The 23,884-nt window shown below is 36.1% G+C and overlaps 3 protein-coding genes and 1 non-coding gene across 7 annotated transcripts; 2 read left to right on the forward strand and 2 right to left on the reverse strand.

Annotated features, from left to right (window-relative positions):
- The first annotated feature begins 95 nt into the window (after positions 1-95).
- LOC102629052 (probable beta-1,3-galactosyltransferase 2) lies at positions 96-5,034 on the forward strand. Of its 3 annotated transcripts, none has more exons than XM_015527057.3 (11): positions 96-422; positions 1,024-1,163; positions 1,829-1,893; positions 1,996-2,207; positions 2,293-2,356; positions 2,843-2,915; positions 3,043-3,163; positions 3,568-3,655; positions 3,749-3,874; positions 4,178-4,287; positions 4,459-5,034. In XM_015527057.3, exons 2-11 carry the CDS (start codon positions 1,092-1,094, stop codon positions 4,605-4,607), a joined length of 1,080 nt encoding a protein of 359 aa, XP_015382543.1. In that variant the 5' UTR covers positions 96-422; positions 1,024-1,091; the 3' UTR covers positions 4,608-5,034. The 3 variants fall into 3 exon arrangements, with proteins under 3 accessions (XP_015382543.1, XP_006467429.1, XP_006467430.1); XM_006467366.4 differs by having other exon boundaries at positions 1,091-1,163; XM_006467367.4 differs by having other exon boundaries at positions 1,091-1,163; positions 1,832-1,893.
- A 1,475-nt stretch (positions 5,035-6,509) lies between these two features.
- On the reverse strand, positions 6,510-6,612 carry MIR171I (microRNA MIR171i). The gene has a single exon (NR_161522.1). It is a non-coding gene; the product is annotated as a microRNA MIR171i (primary transcript).
- A 2,985-nt stretch (positions 6,613-9,597) lies between these two features.
- On the forward strand, positions 9,598-11,632 carry LOC102627991 (autophagy-related protein 8C). 2 transcript variants are annotated; one of them, XM_006467363.4, is made up of 6 exons: positions 9,598-9,772; positions 9,936-9,998; positions 10,569-10,624; positions 10,712-10,764; positions 11,093-11,211; positions 11,289-11,632. In XM_006467363.4, the coding sequence occupies exons 2-6, from the start codon at positions 9,962-9,964 to the stop codon at positions 11,384-11,386; spliced, it is 363 nt and encodes a 120-aa protein (XP_006467426.1). In that variant the 5' UTR covers positions 9,598-9,772; positions 9,936-9,961; the 3' UTR covers positions 11,387-11,632. The 2 variants fall into 2 exon arrangements, with proteins under 2 accessions (XP_006467426.1, XP_006467425.2); XM_006467362.4 differs by lacking the exon at positions 9,598-9,772 and having other exon boundaries at positions 9,918-9,998.
- A 2,127-nt stretch (positions 11,633-13,759) lies between these two features.
- On the reverse strand, positions 13,760-16,653 carry LOC102627704 (uncharacterized). The gene is made up of 2 exons (XM_006467361.4): positions 14,854-16,653; positions 13,760-14,345 (listed from the first exon to the last, which is right to left on the reverse strand). Exons 1-2 carry the CDS (start codon positions 16,237-16,239, stop codon positions 13,926-13,928), a joined length of 1,806 nt encoding a protein of 601 aa, XP_006467424.1. The 5' UTR covers positions 16,240-16,653; the 3' UTR covers positions 13,760-13,925.
- Positions 16,654-23,884: the final 7,231 nt, after the last annotated feature.

The raw sequence follows: 23,884 nt of genomic DNA on the forward strand, positions 1-23,884 counted from the left end.
TTCTTATTTGAATAATTGTAAAAGTTCAGGCGTCAAATGTTATTATTCCATCCTTTGTTTTATATTGAGTTATTTATAGGCAGTTAAGTGGGTCCGGTTGACTAAGGCACCTCTCTTGGCTCTCTCTGGAGCAAGAGTGTGTGTTCGGAATTAACTAACACTGAGATTGTTAATCTTTCCATCTGATCCTGAGAACCTATTTCTTTGCTTTTGCAGCCAATCAAGCTTAAATCTTTAAACTACTTGTTTCCATTTTCATTTTGTAGGGAGATAGTTAGGTGAGGGACTAGAGAAGATTTGGGGGGGAAAATGTCTTTCAAGAGTACAGGGGGAGAGTTTGCTTCAAGGAATCTTATTCCGAGGAAATGGGCTCTTTTTCTTTGTGCTTGCAGCTTCTGTGCAGGAATGTCTTTCACTAACAGGTAATTTTTTTTTTGTTTACTTTGATTTTTTATTTTCATGTTTGGGTTACTTCCGTGGTTTCTTTGACTAAAGTATGCATTTTGCCCTGGTGGGTATCTGTGCAACATGGGTTTGGTAAGAAGAATTGGAAAGAAAATGTTTGATTAGCGGCCCTTTACTATTTACAGCTATGAATTTCTGTTCTTTACTTCATTCTCTCTTCAATTATGTGGTCTATTGTGTTTATTGGATTGTGGTTACCGCAAGTGACCACGCATACATCCCTTTGGCAGATAAATAATGCGTTGGCCATGAAGACTCCAAAATTGAGTGGAGATGTATTTAGCATTTCCAGTTTGATGAATATAGGCAGTTAATATAAACATGCATATCTTTCTGTTGTATTAGTATTATTATCGCACTAACTGAAGAAGCTTCAGCATCGTTGCTTTAGCCTTTATGTATGTTTCTTTTCCATTGCTTTCAGATCGTATTAAAAATGTTATGCTACGTATTCTTATGTCAGTTTTCATAAACATTTGTTATTCAATGATTTTTAAGCTTCACCTTTTTTTCTTTTTTTTTTTAACATTGGTTGCTATGGGGCGGGATATGTTCTAGTTACTTGTCAAAGTGGCTTGTTCTTCAGTATAGTGCATGCTGTGTAAATCAAGAAATGTTGTGTCAGGATGTGGATGATGCCTGAATCTAAAGGTGTTGCAAGGATATCAAAAACTGAGGAAATCGAAAATCCAGAACTTGTGAGTGTACTTTCCAAACTACTTTTTGCATCTTATTGTAAATGTATAAGCTTTGAGGATGTGATATGTAGTCTGAATTGGTACTTGAGGTTTATCTAGCATCAACTTCATGGATGAAATACTTTTAATGGTCAATGGAGTTTGGCTTCATTACAAATCACAAGCAATATTATACTTTCTTACTCTTGACTGCTGGTAATTGTCAACAGGAAGGTAGTTTCTCAAAAATGTTGTTTTCTGATCTGTCAGAGCAAATATTGTGAAGGAAATATATGCTTTTTATTCTTGGCTTCCTGTTCCATGGGTTTTCCATAATGAAAAACATATTTAAGTGAAAGTTAGTGATCGTGAAGGCATCTCTGGGTTTTATATTGTGAAACCATTTAGCAATCTCTGTTTTCCCTTTTGAGTGCATCACTGAAAGGAAGCTGAATCTTTATTTTTTTTATTTTTTATTTTTTTAATGAATGTATAGTAGTCTGATCAATGAAAACCACAATATCAATTGCTGTCCTGCCATCATTCCGTCTTCTGAACTCAAGACTTCATTTTTCTTGTTATTTTTATCTTTGACTAGCTTTTTTGAAAGGTATCTTTAACAAACTACTTATTCAATTGGCTGTTGACATTTGCCATATCTTTTCTCACTCTTTTTCCTTTATCAGAAGGCTGTAAAGCATGAATCCAACAACAATACAGAGAAACTTGCTATGGTTGAGCAAGCAATTCAGTAAGCTGTGATAATACTTGTTTAAACTTGATTTATCCATAAGAGATACTATTGTCTTTTGAGTGACCTAAAGGAAAATTATTAACTCCAAATGGAATGCAGGTCACAGGACAAAAGGCTTGATGGTTTGAAAACAAAAATAACAGCTGTTCGAGCTGAACGAGATTCTGTGTCACTCAGCCATCCGGTAAAAGGAACCTCTAACATCTCTGGATCAATGTTGAAAAGAAAATACTTTATGGTTATAGGAATAAATACTGCTTTTAGTAGCCGAAAACGAAGAGATTCAGTTCGCGCAACTTGGATGCCTCAAGGTGCAGAAATTAGTTACATATTTGTTTAATGGTGCATTCTCTATCTAATGTGTGACAAATGGGTTTACTGCAAAAATGTGACCAGGTGAGAAGAGAAAAATGCTGGAGGAAGCGAAAGGCATCATCATACGTTTTGTCATAGGTCACAGGTGAGATTTGAAGGACCTCTTGCGGTCCTTATTATCTGTCATCAATCAGGGGTTCAATAATATGATTTCCTAGGAATATTTTGCTAAGATGCTGTATTTTTTGCTTCAATAATTATGAATCAACTCTTGAGTGTTAGCATTGAAGAAATTGACAATTCTAGTTAATGTTGTTCTTTTGGCCTTCTAAAGATGGGTTTAGAATTTAGTCTTCAGTTAGCCCTACTTGTTGAAAAGTCTTATACAACTTGTTACAAATGGTTAAGTTGTGCTACTCAAGTAATGCCCTTCATTCGTATTGTAGTTGGTTAGCCAATGGTTGATCTTTCAGTAGGAATGAAAATTTGCTGCAAGAATCTAATTTATATTTTCTGCAAAGTTTCTTGAATAATTTTATGGAGAGAATATCGTAATTGTCGTTAATAATTTAGTTAACTGTAGAATTTGAAGGTACCAATTGTTCATTAATTAAATGGAATTTTTCACTAGCGCAACGTCAGGTGGAATTCTTGATAAAGCCATTGATGCAGAGGAAAAGATGCATGGAGACTTCTTGAGGCTGGTGATGTTTCTTTCTTGTTCCTTAAATGTTATTGTGAGTGTTTGTGTTCACACTCCTGGTAATTTTAAATTATACTTCAAAAAGTCTGATAAATCTTCTTCTGTGTTTGTTGGTATCATACATGCAGGAACATATAGAGGGCTACTTGGAATTGTCAGCCAAGACAAAAACTTATTTTGCCACTGCTGTTTCCATGTGGGATGCAGAATTTTATATCAAAGTTGATGACGATGTTCATGTAAATTTAGGCAAGGAAACGTTCTACCTTGTCTTGCACTGTATTTTGTAGTTTTATTACTCTTTTGCTTATAACTTGATTTCTCATTAAGAATGAAACTGAAAAAAATCTAAATTTGGCGACCACAACCTGTGAATTACTTAATAGTGATTACACTTTCTGGTCTTTACAAGGGCAGCCATTCACGTTTAGATGAATGATGTTTATAATTGTTCTAGAGGTCACAAGAGAGGTGATGTGGAAACATGTAAAAAGGTTTATTTTATGTTAAAATTCATAGGTAAAAAAAATTGGTGATGAATTGAAATCTAGACGTATTTAGGTTTATTATCTCAGTGAAAGTTACTCTTTGATTAACTAACAAGATGGCCTCTTCCGTATCTCATTGAGTTTTTGGCTCTTAATTCCCCACAGCAACACTTGGAATGACTCTGGCTGCACATCGGACAAAACCTCGGGTTTACGTTGGTTGCATGAAGTCTGGGCCTGTCCTTGCTAGAAAGTGAGCAATAATTCCTATGTTTGCTATATTTACTAGGCTAATTGTGAGATTTGGGAAAAATTTGCTTTCTTGGGTTTCTTTTCTGTGGAGCAGAGGAGTAAAATACTATGAACCAGAGTACTGGAAATTTGGTGAGATTGGAAACAAGTACTTCCGTCATGCTACAGGGCAACTATATGCTCTTTCAAAAGACTTGGCTACATACATATCAATCAACCAGTAAGTTACCACTTCTCTCCAGACTTTATATTGAAAGAAGCTTCAAGTCTCATTGTCATTGGATGAGCCAATACGTAGATTACACATACTTGAGTTGTGTATCCTGCTTCTGAATTAGAAAGCGGAACCAAGAGGTTTTTGTGCCGGTTCCACAAGTTCTAAATTCAAATTTAAGAGCTTGGACCGACATGAAAATGGCAAAATTAGTTTTTTCTAATGTCTACATATGACTTTTACTTTTCAAAGCAAAAAAAGTGTTGGTGATTTACCTCTTGTTATGGTAAGTATTTTTAATTATCTCAGGCATCTACTACACAAATATGCAAATGAAGATGTTTCTCTGGGATCTTGGTTTATTGGTTTAGATGTGGAGCATGTGGATGATAGAAGGCTTTGTTGTGGTACCCCACCTGGTAAAATCCAAATATATGCTACTGCTATAATGAGCTGTTTCAATGCGTTGTTGAACATTTTACTTCACCTGTAGCATGTGATCTTCTTGGTTTTCTTAGTGTTTTTCAAATTTCCATTCATAGCTCTAGTCTTGTCACTAATAATACAATTGATTTAATGTGTTTATGCAGACTGTGAGTGGAAGGCTCAGCTAGGGAAGACATGTGTTGCAACATTTGATTGGAGATGCAGTGGCATTTGCAAGTCTGTTGAAAGGATTAAGGAAGTTCATGAGCTCTGTGGTGAAGGTGAGGATACTCTATGGCGTGCAAGTTTCTGAAAGGCAGCTGGCTGCTTTTTTTTTTCCCTACTCAGGAAAAACATCCTTGAGGAAGAAGACTTATGCATAGTTTTTCCTTTTTCCATCCCATGCCTTTGTGGGTCTGAAGAGTGTATGTAATACCATAACATAAAACTGGCTAGTATAAGGGAGGAAATAGATAGAATGTGCCAATAGGATCCTCCATTTTGTTAGAGAAGGTAATACTAGTGGCAGTAAGAAAGAATGAAAATAGAGTGCAACACAAACCCATTCTTTAAATAGTTTGCCCATTCTTTAAATGGTTTTGAGGGCACTATTATAAGTTCTCCGCCATGACTTGGAACAATAATTTGTTGCAGCTAAAAGCTTGTATAAGGCTGTTGGAGGTTCATGCATCTTGCTTCATAAATATTAATAAATATTGCAATATTATCTTTCCTAAGCACTCTTCTTGGTCTTTGTTGCCCTCTTTGGATAGACACTTTACTTCTTACACAAGCTTCAATTTGAAGAGCTACTGATTTGATCTCCAGTCCTCAGATGGGTCATAACGACAGATCATGCACAATGGAATTACAATTATTTAGTTACTTCCCCGTAATTCTGTGTCTTAACTCTTTACCGACAATTGAGGCTAAAGACATGGCAAATTACTTGGTTTGAAATTTACACCTTTCTGCTTTTGGTCGTTAAAATCATTCAGAATAAACTTTGTTGAAAATAAACTCCTTTACTTGCTTTCACGGTAGGATTTGTCCTTTAACATTGAAGAAATCTCACAACTGCTTAGTCCAAATGATAATCGTTTTCTATTATGTATGTACATAAACAGGAAAGAGTCCTGCTTAATTTTTAAAATTATCATAAAAACAAAAAAGAAAGAGCTTATTTCTCTTTTTTTTTTCAATACTGTACAACTAATACAACTAGTATTTACCATTAAATTATACTACTAGGACTCATGCATAGTTCTTCATCGCATGAGAGCTGGTCTGTTTCTACATGTACACAGTTAACCTAATATATCTATCTATATATATACACAGTTAAAGAATATGAAAAGATTGCATTATTAACTGGTCGATTCTCTGAATGTTCTAATAATATTTTACAATAAATTAGAACAATAATGCTAGTGGAAAGTGTTTGGGAAAAAAAAATAATAATAAAAAAAACGAATGCGACCAGGAAGAATATGGATTCTTGTCTTGTCAGTTGTCACCTACCTGATACCACCTTGTCAAAAAGTTGAGTACCTTTTACGTAGAAGAAAGTAATTAATAAAAGTAATGCGAATCATTAAGTTTTCTCTTTCCTAAATCCATCCTTACCTACTACAGCAGAACAGAAAATATTTTTCATCGACACAACCCCAAGCAGCTAGATTTCGTTTCATTTGCCAAATTTACAAAGATAGCTACTTGATTGCGGCTGCTTGCAGTATGAAAAGGAAGTCAAGCTCATACATAATTAACAAGATTTTTTAACAAGTTGTCCTGAGAAACACGTAAAATAATCAATAATATGCATCTCAGGAACTCAACATATATATATTCATATGTATTCCACGATCTTGAAATTTATTAAAATTCAAGAAAACTATTAAATCTATAATTTGATAATATAATGTCATTATATTATTAATTTTATTACACTATTAATACCTTTCATTGTCGTTACATTATTAAACCGCATGATTTGATAGTTTTTTCAAACTTTAACAAATATTAGAATCTTGAATTTAAATATTTCTACGTGTATAGCTGAAAACACAGAATATATATAACGACCTTACCCTCGGAACAGGAGAGCTGATCAAAAGTTAAAATGTAATATATCATTACATGAAAAGAAAAATCAGGAAACATGAATGAAACACTTTGAGGGATAAAGAATCATCCAAATACTGAAGGAATTGATTGCACGTGACGTGATATTGGCACGGCTCAATCAAATAACAGGGCTCTTCTTAGTCTTTGAGCACTGCTCTCAGATTGAACCGCACCAATATCTCGTATGCTTTGTGGAATATTGAAAAAACAAAAATATAGAGATATGAGATGAAGAAAGAAAATACCTCGACAAGATCGATAGACACAGAAGAAGAAAGAGAGGAGGGAACAGAAGGTGAAATATTATGTATGTGTAATGGGAATGAGGAACTGAGGGAGTCGTTTCCTCTGAGATTCTATATATATATACACACACACACACACGCACACATATAGTTTTAAGTTTAATGAGAGAAAGAGAGAGAGTTGACAGATGGGAGCCTGGAAGATGCTGCGGGGGGGTCATTGAATATGCTAACAACTTATCAACAAAAAGGAGGTGGACATAATAAATTTAAAGTTGGAGACAATGAAAAAAGCTCACTGAGGTAAAAAAACCCTTGAGCTTTCAATTTGTATTTATGAGGTGGTGAAGGCTGAAGAGGCCAGAGCATATACATGTATGATCTTGTTATTGGTGTGGTGGTGGTGCCACCACCAGCATCAATTTGAACTTGAAAAAGCATTTTTAGAAAAAGAAAATAAAGGTCCTCGGTTGGTGCACTGAATTTTTAGGTTTGTGTCTGTCTAGCTAGTTAGTTGATATTCTACGAAATTGCAACTTTGAAGATGAAAATCAAAATTGCTTTTCAATGACCATAAAACTGATCTGATGGGTCATTCACCAAAGATGATTTATTTTATAAAGTTCTCCACAGGATGGTTAAAAAAAAAAAAAAAAAAATTCCTCAATCTTCATGTTGATTGTAGGTTGTTCATACTGTACCATGTTACCCCACTCCATAACCATAATTAATCCGATATATATATATATATAAATTAAGTGCCCCCCCCCCCCCCCCCTGCCCACGTTTAGTGTGCGTCATATTCATAGATATTTCATTCATTTAGAACAGGAACTCCAATAAAAAACCTAACAGATCGATAATGACCAGAACCCATTTGGCTATAGTAAATGAAAAAGAAAAGTTTTTCTCATTTGATTAAATTAAAGTGATCATCAAGATTTAAGACCAACTTTGAATCACCCATTATATTTATTGGAGATGAACAAATTTCAGAGATGGGCCAACACACATGACACATGGATTTCAGCAAATATCAGCAATATGCATATTTATGCACTGGGTCTGGTCTGGGTATATGTACGAGATGAATTAATTCCGGCAAACATGAATGGGAAGCCGGGCATACACAAGTAGAAGTAGTAAATGAACGATGGGGCCTAATATATAGCTAGCATTAATCGTGGGCACGGGGCAACAGGAGTGGTCTCAGCAGCACTAACACTCATTTCTTGTTACTGTCAGAACCCACGTTCTACAAAGATTTAATGCTTTAAGCATGCTGACTAATAATGTAACTTTTGCGCCCGCAGCCGCAGGCAGAGAGACGAGAGACCTATTTCAAAGTGCATGCCAACCAACAAGATGATGAATCGAAACAAAAATAATTAACCCTGCTCAGTCATAAGTGTATACATATATAATCAAGCTAGCGTGAGGGAGAGCTAGCTGCTAGCAGCAAAGAGTGAATCAAGTTTTGGAGTTTCAAAATTGTGTTTATGTCGTTTGGGTACGACTACCAGCTATGCCATTGCTAAGCTAGCTTCAACAAAAGGTATTTACCTCATTATACTTTTAATTGATCATCAGCAGCTAGTGGCAGTACATGCGTACATACATATATATACTTTCTTTGTTAAAAAGTCCTCGTCCTCCTACGCACACGGATTAATTTCTACATGTACAGCAATGCGCAATGACATGCTACTCTCTCCATATGAATCAATATTTGTATGTTTGTAGATTTTGGTCTGATAAACAAAGCATGCAATTGCAACCCAAGTCATCTTTTAATGACTCTTTCATGTGAAAACTCTGCCATTGCACTTGCATCATCATCCTCAAATTCTTCTCTGACTGAAACCCTAGCTATAGTAATCGATTATGTAACTTAATTAACAACGTGCTTTAACCTAATAACAGAATAAAATTTTGGTACACATATAACACAGCGATCGACTTTAAAACCTTTAACGCACGTACAGTACAAGAAAAGAAAGAATGATATATATATATATATATATAATTTATTAACATTTGTCGTACAATGCACCTTCTTAAAACATAGAACCTACATCTTTTTTTCCTTAGCCGCGGCTAAATATCTTATCTTCATACTTGAACTCGAATAAGGTCCCTTCTCCTCATGATTATCACCGTGGTCTCCTCGTACTCCTTGTGTTTGATGATGACAACGACGTCGTCGAATAACAGTGACCCACAATACTTATTTGTTTTGAACACAGAGAGACAGAGAAAGAAGAAGAGCGAGATTTTTGTTAATGACTGAAGATGCATGATCTTAATTTATTGGACAGACTCACCTAAATAAATAATGAGCCACTATTACTACTCTAGTACTACTGACCTCTCTCTTCTCTGCGGTCCTTTGCCTTCTTTGCTCCCTCTTCTTGTCTCCTTATGGGCCATCAAATGAGACTTGAGACATATATATATATATATATATAGTTAATGTTTTTAATTACGATTTCAATCTTCTCCTATAACAGCTCAGCTAGCAAGAATTTTGGTTCGTTTAAAGTTTTAATTGGTTTAGTCGTTTATGCTAATTCAAATTTCAATTGGTTTGGGAAAACTATCGAACATTGCCATTCTCTTCTACTCAAATTGTGATTTGGATTTGATAATTGAGACTTGAGACATGGAGGAGGATTTCTCATAATGTTTGATGAAGTCATGGTATCTTAGTTTATTATTTGACCTTTGAAAAAGAATATTCGCAAAACTAGTACAAAATGCGATTTTACCAAATACAAACGATTGTATTATATCGTTGATCCGAGCCGAAAGAAATTTCGCTAGGCAAAAGCCCAGCCCAGTCGATTTTGCACAGATCCAGAACGGCGTCGTATCCCAAAGCACACTGCTAAACCGACACGAGGCAGCCAGAGATTCCTTGTAACGGAGGCAAGGCAATTCCGTGTTGGGAACAAAAAGAAGCCCTTGACAAGTTTCTTAACAAAATCGTCCTAAAATAACAAAATAAATTCTCCACAATCAACCGATCAATCAATCAATCAATCAAATACCTTGAAACCCTAATAATTTCCTTCTCTTCTCCGATCCACTTCTCGTGTCGTGTTGAGTATGTTGTTTTGTTTGACACTTCTTTATTTTTTTATATCATCATCTTTTTTACTATTAATTATTTTCTGTTGGTTTGGTATTCATCTAGAAAATATTGGTTTTTTTATTTAATAATTTGGGTGGGGTTTTGATTATGATGTTCATCTGTTTCAAATTTGCAGAGAGTCATCGTAGCGTCAGTTTCGCCATGGCCAAAAGTTCATTCAAGCTCGAGCATCCATTGGGTTCGTTAAAATTTTCAATTTTTTCTTATAAAATAAATCTTTTTATTACTATTTTTTTATTGTTTACCCATATGCTTGTTTTGGTTAACCCTTTGAAATATTTTTCTGGTATGATATTTTCATTGATGAGGTTTTAAGAAATATTTGAAATATCCGATTTTCTAATTGACTTTGTTACGAATTTGGCGACCTCTTCATTGATGGTGGTTCTTTGCCAATTAAAATGTCCTCAACTCTCTCCGCCTGTATAATTCCTTCACATTGTGACATGAAAGAATGATTTATGGTATCTGTTGTATATACTTCATTATGGGTAATCGCTTGGCCCCCTTTTTTCCCCTTAATCCTTTTACCAAGAGCAAGGAATGCATAATGTAAAGAGGCACAGTTGTTTGTTCACCATGTTAACCCCATCCCATCCATATGTTCTAACAAACAATTGTATTTCCGTGATTACCATTGTCATGGTTCTTCTCCAGTTTGGCTTTGTGTGTGTGTCAAGGAATTAATTGTAATGTTTATTCTGTTCTCTCTCATTTCTTGTCTGTTATTTGTTGTTATATATCTCAGAGAGGAGGCTGGCAGAATCTGCTCGCATTAGAGAGAAGTATCCTGACAGGATTCCGGTAAGAATTATCTGCCATGAAATTCTGTATGCTTCCAGTGCATTAATGTAATGTACTTGCATCTAATCAAGTGCGCTTGCCATATAGGTGATTGTGGAGAAGGCTGAGAAGACTGATGTTCCTGACATTGACAAGAAAAAGTTAGTTGCTTACTTCAATGAAAACTGTTTGTAGTTTTTTATATACTTAGAAAATAAGGTTTTTTTTTTTTTTTGGGTGAAAATTTTTGCCTATTTTACTGCAGTTCGATAGTAAAAACATTTCTATGGAATTGATTTCTCCCTCTCTCATCTTACAGTATGTGGGGAGTCCTTCAACGTGAGAGAATACTGTTTTATGTAAACTAATTATGTCACATTGACTGAGTTGACCTGACTTGGATGAGAATGCAGTTAAATTTAATATTCTAAAACTTGTCCAGCGATTTCCATCACTTGGTCATTATGCATATTGTTGTTGTGAATGCAGATACCTTGTCCCAGCGGATTTATCTGTGGGACAATTTGTTTATGTTGTCCGTAAAAGGATTAAGCTCAGTGCAGAAAAGGCCATATTTGTTTTTGTTAAGAATACTTTACCTCCAACCGGTGAGTGGCAGTCTTTTAAGCATAAATCTATTATACCATAGTAGTTTGTTTTTGTAACGTATATTCTGTGGTTACAGGTGCCTTGATGTCTGCTATATATGAGGAAAACAAGGATGAAGATGGTTTTCTTTACATGACTTACAGTGGAGAGAATACCTTCGGTTGGTCATTTTAAGAGCGAAGGCAACAAGCCATGTATCATAAAATTTGAAAGTTGTATATTCTCAGTTGATCCCTTTTAAGCCATTCCCAGACATGTTCACTGATATCTTGTTTTTATTTGGGGTTGATTGCATCAGTTGATGATTGTTTTTATTTTGGGTTGATTGCATCAGTTGATGATAGAAGTAACTCTCGTTAAAATTGTCCCTTAGCGGTAGATATTGAATGGAGGAAACTAATTTACTAGTATTACTGATTATCCAATCATCTTTCTGGTGAATAGATTTTGTGGTTCATATACTCGTGCTATTGCATATGTTGCAATCATACAAAAGTATATCATATTGATTATGTGGAAAGGAAACCAATTATCTCATAATCATCTGCATACAATAAGGTAGACATGCTGGTTATTTTTCTTATTTATCGGTGCTTTTTCTCTGGCATCGATGCTTGACCCATTTGATGGCACTGAAAAATGCAACTTTTGCTTTGTTGAATCCTTTTGCATTGGCTTTCTTGTTACTGCTTTCGTTCTCAACTTTTGTGCGGTCTTCATTTTCCATGGCACCAATGCCTCCGGCTCCCCATTGATCTGCCCAACTTGGTGCTTCAGTAGCCATGGTGCTTTCGACCCTCAACTCCTAGCAAAACAGGCTTCAACTTTCACTGTAAAAACAGAGTTGTTCGCATGGCATCACTCACTTAATGGTGGATAGCCTAAGATCTAATTGTCTACATACTCTGTCCTCCATGTTTACAGCAGTTAAACAAAAACATATATTGCATTGATGCGCCAAACTTATCATTATATTACCACTGATATGCCAAGGAGAGGAATTGGATCAGCCTTAGATCCTAAGCGCTAAAATAGAAATAAGTAAAATTTCGCTTGATTAACGAATAGTATTTATAAGTGAAGCACATATTCACGCCAATCTTAGGCAGCTAAGAAAACGATAAATCAAGATTATAAAATTATAAAGCTTTAAGATCTCCTGAAGATTATGACACGGTAAAGCACAAATCAAGAACCCATTTACAGAGGGAGAAAGAGAGGGAGTACCTGGTGAAGACTACTTGCCTTAAGAAACTTGATCCGGGATTTTATGAATTGAAGAATGATGAATTTTAAGAAGTCATGGACTTGTAATAAAGTTTTAATAAAGAACAAGCCACTGGCTGATGGTTGTCTTTAACTCTTCTTTAATAAGCTTTAATAAGGACTTGCCAACTCACTTGTTTCCGTGTTCTGAAGCAAACTTTGTTTGGCATCTCAATGAGACAATCCCATTTCTTTACTTTAATATTCAACTGTGCTCAGCCTTAGATTGGAATTGCATATGTGTTACTTTACCTAATAACATTAGCTTATAGATTAAGATTACTACAAAAGTATGGTCTTTGAAAGAGAACAAGCAGAGAAACACTGCTCTTACCCATCTCCCCGTGTCTGCCCTAACGGAACGCAACTCAAGAAAACGAAAGTAACAAAACAATGTTTCAAAATAACCCTTCATATTCGTATAATACGTTTTCTGCTAAATTGGGTTTTCGAAATCGAGTACATTGCCCTCGAGACCCTTTGCTCCACTACACTAGTTAGAGTTGAGTTAAAGCTTAAAAGTAGTATGCAAAAGAAAAAGTGACAGAAGAGGCAAGTAATGTTTGGTATAGCTTAAGCTTAGCTATGCTGCTTTCGTTTTTATGCCCTATATTACTGTATAGCTGTCACTAACCACACTGGTGTATTTTGAAAATGTACTGTGAGTAAACAATCATTATATCATGATGCAATCAACCAAGACTCTGAGTTAACATGTAACATGAGGGAGCGAGAAAGTAAGGTGTGCGAGGACCAAATGCAGGTAGAGAGGCGTGTGGTTGTGATTCTGAGTTCTGACTCTGAATTTTCTAGAATGACGCTGTTTACTCGTTAGACAAGCAGGGCCAGTAAAGCAAATGATATTCATTTGTTTTGGACTTCTAATGGCAAGAGTTAGTCCTTGTTTCTAAATTTCCTGCCGACTACAATTTGAATTGCAAAATTCGGATGGGAAAAGAAGCTGCATATCTGTGTTAAAGATATACTTTGATGAATTCCAAATTGGCTTTCGAAAAATGATTGAATTGCTTTATCTTACATAAAATTCTGTCCAGTAAACAGGATATTTTCACAACTTTTTCCCCTTCAGGGCCTGGCCTGCTCAACATGCCATCATTCTCACTCATTCTCAATAATGATGTTTGATTACATGTTGTTACAAACAGCCCTCGTTTTAATTGGTGCTGTCCGGCCTTCAACAATCAACCAGACAGAATAAAAAGAACATCAAAAAGCAATCTAAATCACTCCAGTCAAGGTCATCTAAACAAGTAAGCAAAATTGTAAGGAACAGATCGAGCCAATTAGTCAATAGGTTTAGGGTGACCCCAACAATATCTACACTGGTCTGGGCTGTATTTGCTGCAAAGCCAAAAGAAAACAATGGGACGACAGTTCAACAACAAATCTTATCTGCCTAACATTCGACATTTTTCCCTCTCTCTTCCTACTTGGATTTCCTAGAAGACTTGGACCTTTTCATTTTGCTTGACTTATCATCAATACTTGACCATGTATACCCAATTGGTATCGCAAAAGGATCCGACCATTGTTGGTGCCCCACTGATGACGATGATGAAGATGAAGAATTACGTTGTTGCTGCTGCTGCTGCTGCTGCTGCTGCTGCTTGCTTGCTGATTGGCTGCTGTTTCGCCTTAGCCAGGTCGACGACATCATAGACGATGAGGAAGAGGATGATGGGAATGGTGAATAATGGGTCTCTGATTTTTGGTCGTCCTCTGATGAACCTTTAACAAAGTGTCTAGGACTTGAAAGCGGAGTGAAGAATTGCTCAGTTGATTGTAGCTCAACAAACTTTGTGAATGTCACTACAACTCTTACTGTGGGCACCACCGGAATTGCCACCTGATCCCCCATCCAATAAACAAAGCACAAACAGTCAATCAGACGGTTGCTCTTTCTTTAACACACGGATCAATTAAGTATATTATGAACACCATTCAAATTCAAACACAAGGCAAAAGGAACGGAAAATATACTACTATATGTGTCTCTAATCTATATACATTTGTCACACACAGACACACACCAAAAAAAATAAAAGAGAAAATCCCTGGTTTGAAGAAGCAGAATCACGAATAAACAAAAGAATCCTCGGATTTACTGGGTCCCCGCATCTCAAATCACTCCGCACAAAGTCAAAAAACAGGCCATCACAGCCTTCGACGTCACCATCATAAACGGCAGTGGAATAGACCCCACAGAAAAAGCTTCGGTCGGAATCGGAAAGGGTCAGGTGAGGTGAAGCATCAAAAGAACCAATAGAAAAACAAAGCAAAGCAAAACACTGCAGAGGACCCCACTTTTTTAAACAATTTAATTTTTTTTCAAAAATCCCGAAATTACCCCTTACCTTAACCGGAAATGTCCCCGGCGGGAACTTAGTAGTTAACAATTCCCTCAATCTTCTCACTGCCTTCACTTTATTCGCCAAGATATCAAGTAAAGGAATTAACTCCTCCGTCTTTAATGGAAACTGCTCCGTTAACCAAATCGACGGGCGTAAACTCTTCACAAACTCTTTCTCTTTCGTTGGGGGAGGCGCGGCCATCACCGCCGTCGACCTTCTCGGCAATGCAGCCGAAGGAATTATATCCACGCTTTTTCTCCCGACAGTTACGAAATCCCTTTCCTCTCTCACAAAACTACTGTGTCTTCGTCTGTCGTTATTGCTGACGTTAAAGCCGAAACTTGGATTTTCAGCGACTAGAAATCCGTCATCATCTTCATCAAGTTCTAACGGCAGTACTTGTTCGCTTCCGGCGACGTCGTTTTCATGAACTTTTCGCGAGCGAAAACTGAAAACGACATTATGCAGTTCGTAAACCCTTGCTTTCCATTCACCGACGGATTCTGTCTTCTCTTGTCTTCTCCAGTTAGTACGTCCGACCAGCTCGGCTTTGGTTACGTCCATACCCGGCCGGTAGACACTGGATTGAGCGCAGAATCCGGCAATGTCAGACTCAGACATAGGAGCTCCGGCGTTTTCGAAGGCGTCGAAGATTTTGCGGTCGTCGTGGTTAAGTACTAGCAGGGAACCGCACGAAACGTTGTGCGTTTGGTCACCGTCGCCGAGGAAGAGAAAGCTTTGATCAGCGCGCTGGATTTTTAAGCCGTCGAAGCCAGCTAGCGACGTGTCGGCTCGGAGGTTGCCGTCGCGTTTCCATATCTTGTAAGTATCGGATGGAGCGATTTTCCCGACGAAGGGAATTACGGAGCTCTCGAAATGGAAGGAGATTTCCATGTAGAAGTCCCGCATTCTCCGAAGAACGGAGATGACACGGGGCAGGCGACGGCGCCACTTGGCCCAAGCGGAGCGGTGGTGAAGCTTGAGCAGAATCAAAGCAATATCGGAGTTTCGGCGACAAACAGCTTCTTGGAGAGGATTCCATCCGGCGGCGTTCTGGAGTGAGACGTCAGCGCCAGCGGAGGCCAGGGATCGTGCTGCGAAGGCGTCATTTAGGCGAACAGCAAGGTGGAGAGGGGTTTCACGGAAAGGGACGTCACGACGGTCGAGAACGGAAGCGATTTGATCAGCGACACGCTCTTGACTCAGAGAGTCGGACTCGGTGTGGATTTTAGAAGGATCGGCGGCTAGTCTAGGTAGAGTCGAGATAATTCTAGTCAAAGTAGTGTGATCACCCAGAACGACAGCGTAGTGGACCGGGCTATGGGAATAATCCTCTGGTTTGATTGCCGGAAACGGCATCGTAGTGGATGCCGTGGAGGACCTGGCCATTTTCAGCTGGTTGGCTTTCGATTTTCGAATCCAAGCGAGAGCCTAGTCCTAGTTTCCTAGATACCTATCTCATCTGTGCGGGCAGTTTATGCTTACGGGTAAAAAGCAATGGGGCTAGTTTGGTCTTTTTCACTGGGAAGGATTTTGATTTATTGGATAGTGTGAGTAAGGGGCAGAAGATACACGCAATCTGGGCACTGCTTTTGGTGATTCTTTCGGACTGCAGCTGGAACTGGGAGGGACTCCGTCGATAATTTCTCCCCCTTTTAAATTTCACTATTTCAGTATACACTGTGGCTCTCTCTTTCCTTTTCCTTCGGTTATACCATACTCTTTTTTGTTTTTTTCAGAGGTACCTTCTTCATTCGGTTACTTACTTTGTCTTTATTTTTCCTTCTTTCTTTTTTTTTTCCCCTAAGAGTAGTTGACATATTGTTGGGCCTACCTTTTAATTATGCTTAATTTCACGAGATGAGTTTTTCATGGGCTTTTTTTTACACAATATATTGGTATGACACTTGGCAACTCTTATCCGAAAAATATAATTAAGTTAAAAGAGGGTGTGTATTATTCATAAAAATACGTATACAAGAGAGCTTGAAAGCTTACTTAGAGTTTTTTGAGTTGTTTATAAGTTTCTTGGCGCGAGTATCAAGCCCTATTCACAGGGAGACTTGTCCAATTTCAATAAGTTTTAGAATCCTTTTAATTCTAAAAAATTATTATCTTTCTAATATTCTCTGGAGTATTCCTAAATATTTACAAGTGGATGCTAAAGATGAAATTTTATAGAATCAATCCAAGTTGTATTAACTTGGAGCTTATCTGGTTAGTTTCTTTAGCTAGAAGTTTAGGCAGCTTGTAATTGAATCGATCAATAATCATATTATTTGTAGAAGATATAGCATAGAAATTGTTTCATATGATATTTACTATTTACACATACATTTTTAATTTATTTTAAATTTCACATATTTATATCATTATCTAAATACTCTTTTATTTTGATTTTATAAATGTGGATATATATACATTCTTGAGAGATTTATTAAAAATTTTCAAACTTGGGGTTGGGTTTGATACGATGTTACTAAAGTTGTGAATATATATTTTAGCCTTTATAATTAATATGAATATCATATGAGAGAAAATCCAAATATGACTCTTTTCCAATGAAGCGCATTTCTTTCAAATTAGCTTTTCATTTTCAAAATCCTAGATGGAGTTATGCATAGATGATGAGGAGACAGACACTAAAGCAGATATAGGAATGATCTTGTCTTGTGCCCCATTTCTTCGTGGATATTTTTCTATTTATAACGTAACTACGTTGATTTGAGTTGACCAATATTGAAATGGACAAATGAGACAATCATTCGGCGGCGAGTGGCCAATGTTACAGTAAGAAGAGAGTTCCCCTCGATGTCATGGAATTAATAATGATTGGTGGTGGGGTGGGGACATAGAAAAAAGAAAAGTGTAGTTTAGACTTGTTTTGTTGTCTGGGATCATGTTCATATTCATATTCATTAATTCATATTTCATATTATATGTGCAATAGAAATGCGGCAAAAACAGAGGATGGAGTTGGTGTCTGCGGTCTGCCTCAGCCCAGACCAACCCCCAACGGATTTCACTCCCTTCCATGCCTTTGCTTTCTCTTTCTCTTTCTCTTTCTCTTTTTTAGACTTCGTCAACAATAATCTTAGAATCCCCAAGTGTTTGTTTGAATACACACATGAATGGTTATTTATTCTTTAAGTATGCATTAGTCGAGCTAAGTGGGTAAATCTTTATATATAGAGGGAGGGAGAGAGAGAGAGAGAGAGAGAGAGAGAGAGAGAGAGAGAGAGAGAGAGAGAGAGAGAGAGAGAGAATGTTTTAATCTAGAATTTTAAAGTGCGAGAACATCTGAAAAAATGCATAAATCGTGTGGTTTAAGCGTTTTAAGTTTTAAGCGTTTAAAATCCCGCAGTTTTAAAATTTTCTCAGATTTTTCCGCACATTAAGAATCCGGACCAAAAAACTATTATATATATATACACCTTTCACTGCCGATCCGACAGATTTTTTTATCCACAAAGAAGATTTTTTGAAGTTAGCAAATTCATTTGAATTATACATTTGCACATTTGGTTTCATGGGAGAAACGAAGCTTCCTGAGAATTTTGCATTGTCCAAACTAATGGTCAAGCCTCGCTGCTAAAGAAGCTTGACCTCTTTGATTTTTTTTTTGACGCAAGAAGCAGCATTGCTAATGCCTGGCTTCTTCCGAGTTGTGATTGCGTATGAGAAGAGAGATTCTGCTGCCAAAGGGTCAGTATTTTTGTCCACGCATTTTCCTTGTGCAGTGTATGTACGTGTCAAGTCATCGTTACCCAAGTTTGAAATAAATATTATTTGACCAGTTCAATATCATTCTTGTTTGCCTTTGCCATACCACCAAACAATTAATGACAACATAGCATATTATGTACTTCCGTTCATCTAAGGAACCCCACCTCTTATCAAAAAAACAAAAGGAACCCCACCTGATACGACACGCCACTATTCTAATTCTAAGCATGGGTCCATTTCTCATTGACTTGCAGCCCCTCATGACAATCATAGCTAGCTCGATATTTCTAAGAAGTGCTAGCGAAACCTGAGGGAATGAATCTTCGACGCTTCTTCCTTGGAATTTGGCAGCACCCTCGGCATTAATATATAGAGGAGCCAGAAATTTATCCTCCAAGAAAAAAGCACAAATACTTGAGAGCTTGCTTAAGGACTCAAATCTTGACTACTTTTTGCCGGCTGCAGATTGCTAATTAGCTTTATACTTACAACAACATCGTCAATGGCTTTGTTGTCTAGCATCTTTGGTTGCTTTTCTGATTCAAGCAGGGTCGCAAGCGAGGGAGAGATAAAAAACACACAGAACAGATCATCAAGCATAGCCAGAGCGGATGTCGATAGCAAAAGCAAATTAAACAAGAGCAAATCGAAGAAAAGCCCTCCAATTCCCATGACTTACTTCCCCATAGGAAGCAGACTCTCTCCTTTATGAGAAAGCTAAGCATATTCTTTACCAAGTCCGTGCCATTTTCTGCAAGGACACTTGCGTCGGCAGGCTTGTTTAGCTCGTATTGATTATTACTGTTAATTCATGCCTCTCTAGGAACAATCAATTTGTATAAGAATAAGATTTGATTGTATAGCTCATATATAAGATTTATTCTATTTTCCATTTACCACTACTGTGTTCTTTTTATATATAAAATTAGTTTTGTTGGTCTTGGACCTCTTGGTTTGTTTTAGGAATTCAATTCAAATTGTAGCCATTTGCATGGCCCAAGAGCAAGATTTGAAGTTATACAGGTGATAATTTAAAACGGGTCTATTAATCTATTTAATACAATTCATATTATTACAGTAAGGTATATTAGAACAACAATTTCTACAGTATTGATGACATATCTATATACTGGGATGGGTCTGGCTCTATCTATTTTTCTTTCTAACATATTATATAATAATAATAAAATAAATCTCAAGACTAGTCAGCGACGACAAGCACAAAGTTAGATCACCCTTTAGTTTGAATTCACAACAGTTCTACCACAAATGGACCACTAAACACCAAGCCCTTGGTGCAAATCATGCCCCTTTTTTTCTTGCTTTAGTAGAAATAAAATATTTTCTGCATTAGTACGGGTGGTGTAAATGTCTCTTTGATATTAGTGAGGCTGTGAGGGTAAAAAATTTTATTGTACTATAAGGATACGTTTGACACCCAAAATTTGATTGGACTAACTATTAGGATTGGATTAGAATAAATTGCATTAGATTAGGTTGCATTAGATTATGTTAAATTAAATTTAAATGAAGTTAAATAATATTTAAGTTAATATTTGAATTTAAATATCAACTATTTATATATATTTAGTACAAAATATTATGATAATAAAAAATAAAACCAATAAGAAAAATTTATATATATATATGTGTGTGTGTGTGTGTGTGTGTGTGTGTGTGTTTGGATAGTCATAATTATAATCAAGAAATATGAATTATTTAAATTATAGGTTATTTCATATGAGACATATCATATCATTAAATAAAATAAATAAACCTATTCAAATAATAAATCAGTTAATAAATTTTAAGTAAATCATGAATAACAAAAAAATAAATTACTTAATTAATAACAATAAATAAATAAATTTTAAGTTATATGTAAAAATATAGTACTAATTAAATTGTGGAAGATATCATAAATGGACAAACATTTTTCTCCCCATTATCTAATCCTAACTAAACCCAAATGAAAATTGGGATTACTAATCCCATGAATTTAGGATTAAAATTTGAATTGAGTTCATTAGCCCAATCCAAGTGAGCAAGGGAAACATAGAATTAATATTTTATTCCAAAAATTAGTTAAATTCTACACTTAATCTTAGCTCCCAAAAATAGCATAATAGACTTGATTTAGGGTAGTCGTAAACTTCAAATTGTAAATACTAATAGACTTTTAATTACAACATACCTATTAGAAAATACAGTTTTTTGTTGATTTTTTTTTTCTTTTGGAGGAGATAGGGGGGGGGGGGGGTAACCAAATGTGGTGATAGAGAATTACTAAAGAGATGAAGAAGTATCGTTAGTACATATAAGACCCGTTCGGGGCAGCTGTGCTGCCACTGTGCAGCTGCTCCCAAGGCCAATTTTAGGGGAATATTACCCTAGAACTGACCTCCACCGCGCAGCTGCCCCAAACGGGTCTATAACTCCAATTCATTGTGCAAATCATTTATTTGTGGCATCTCTTGTACATTGTGTTCTTTATGTTCCTAATTAGTGTGATGATAAGATTTAATTGATTGTGTGTTGTAAAGATGTGTTTGTATAATGATGTTATTGTTGAATCACTAACAGTGTACTGCCAGCTATTGTACCATTAATTTCTACAAAAAAAGGACAAATTTTTTTTCTGAATTATTTTTAATAACAATAATAATTAATATAAGGAAGACGCCGATCCCATGATCTAATTATGGGAGGAGGTGAACCCTCAGAGTTGGGGTTGTCACCGTATCTGTTTGGCAACGTCCGAAGAAGATTAATAAATACAGAGAGTTGAAAGAAAAAGGGGGATTTTTCCATGGAGCGTGATACGATTAAATGTCACCCAACAGCTTCTTAAATTTATATCTATCCACCACACCACCACCAATACGAACGCAACGCAACATGAGACTTTCCCAGGAGGATAAATAGACAGCTGATAGATAGAGTGTAAAGTTCAATCATGATCAACTCACACTTGGTTTCATAGGGTTTGTTCCCTTTCAAATCATCATCATCATCATCAATGTAAAGCCTAAATGTTAGTTGTTCGACTTGGGAAATAATTTCTCCCCAAGCTTAATAACGATGGAAGGACAGATGTTGTGCCACTAATTGACAGCTTAACAGTTTTAGTTGCTGGAGTTATTCTTAAACCCTTTCAATAATTTATTGCCACGAATACTTGGGGAGAAGATGAAATAAATTTTTATTATGAAGACTCTAATCAAGTATTTTGGGTGTTAGTCACTATTAATTATACAGCTAGTTTTGGAAGTGAAATTACTTTTAAATTACGAAAAGGCCTCTCCATCCTTTTTATATTCTAATATTGATAAAATTTAAGGTTTTCTTCTCTATACTTAATAAAGGTCTAACATTTAAATGTCCTTCCTTGGAGCTCTAGCGCTTGGGTGAAGGCAGTCTTTCTCCTAAGCTGGGAGTTTGACGTCCCTCGAATATTTGAGAGGGTTATAAATCTGAGCGGTGCCATATCAGTATTAATGTCAACAGGTCTCAGTAGATATATATATGATTGTACATATCAGTTATACTCTCATGTAATATGAGTTGTAATTTGAGCAATAGTCTCATGTCATAAAAAAAAAACAAATAAAGGTCTAACTGTTCATTCTAATTTCTCCTTCCTTCCTTCCATCCAAGTGATATTCCTTAAATTAAGTTTTCGGTAAGTTACAATCATTAAAAATAAGATTAAAATAAGTAACAATCAATTAAGTAGGTGAGGTCAAATGAGACCAATACACTAGTTTATATTTATATGCAGCCTAAAGTCGACCCTTCCCAAGTGGGTACCTGTTCTGTTATAGCCGCTTAAATTGGATTTTATTATTTATTAATCCACAATGCGGTGCTGAATATCGAATTAGGTATGGGGGCACCAATTAAAAATAGTATATATAAAGCTGAAAAGTCACCATTTTGCATCCAAAAACCACAATTTGGCGCATTCCTGAATGCTCCGGTCCTGCCTGGGAATGTCAGCAGCTTAATAAATAAATAAATTTCATTATCATTTATAGCCAATCAAATATTAAGTTAACCGAGCTTCGAACAATAGGAACAAGAAGAAAAAAAAGTTTATCAAACTTTAACCGACTCGTTGTTTTTGACCCCAAAGGATAAAATATTCTATGTTTTGACTCCGCCCGCCCTCACTCACTCACTCTTGACCCAAAACAAATAAATAAATTGGAAGTAGTAGTTTAGTTGAGACAATTTTCCATCAGAATTATTTACCCTTTCGGCATACATTGCCTCTGGGCGCCGGTATTTTGCAGCTCCCATGAAATTTGATTTATTTACACTTAGATGGCAAGTTTATCCACATTATTACACACCTCCCCTATCGTTAGTTGTTCCATGACCATCCATTGATCGTTAGTGGATTGACGAAATATCCAAGATACCCTTTACACCAGAATGGCCATAAACATCTACAATTTATTGATGGAAAATTATCTGATGAAAAGAGTAAAATACACAGTAGTTAAACTAATATTAATTTACATCATAATAACTAAAAAGATTAACTATAAAAACTAAAAGTTAGAAACTATTATGGATGGATTAATTATAGGAAGTATTCTTATCTTGGTGACAATAATTGTAAATAAGGAGCATTTTAAAAGGCCAAAATGAAAGAAGGCAAGAATAGTAAGAGAACTAGCAAAGAACTTCATTCTTTTGTCAAAAATTGTGTGTAAATATACAAGGCAAAGTTGGCCATTTAAAGCCAGATCTCATTGGCCATTTGTATGTTTGACAGTGGAAGAGCAAAAACCTATGTTCGGAGTTGCATTTTGCATAATGTAGTGTAATACATTTTTAAATCATGCACAATCAATAATTGTACAATAAAGATAAATGAATAAAGTTCGAAGTGAGGAGAGAAATAATTACAACATAAACCTTAATGATCTATCAGACGAGGAAGATGGGCTAGAAGAAGAATTGATAGAAAAAAGAACTCCATATCTTTCAGCTTCATTACCCTTTAAAACACTGCTTTTTTTCCACCACTTTTAGCCCTCTTTTAAAGAGCATTATTTTTTGTTTCGTCAAATCCCAATCATTAATACCATTCTTTTTTGAAATCCTCTTAGTTCTTTCAAGTTCCAATACCAGTCACATCAAACATTGGATGTCATTAATATTGGACGACACCCTTCTGCCATCACCAAGCTTGTCTCGTTCATAACTCACTTGAAAATGGTGATGACTTGTTATGGCTACAATAGCTGCTCTTCAAGAGCTTCACTTATTTGCAAATGGTGTTTACCTAATTAAAAGT

The sequence above is a fragment of the Citrus sinensis genome, chromosome 2 (genome assembly GCF_022201045.2).
Source record: "Citrus sinensis cultivar Valencia sweet orange chromosome 2, DVS_A1.0, whole genome shotgun sequence".
Taxonomy (NCBI): domain Eukaryota; kingdom Viridiplantae; phylum Streptophyta; class Magnoliopsida; order Sapindales; family Rutaceae; genus Citrus; species Citrus sinensis.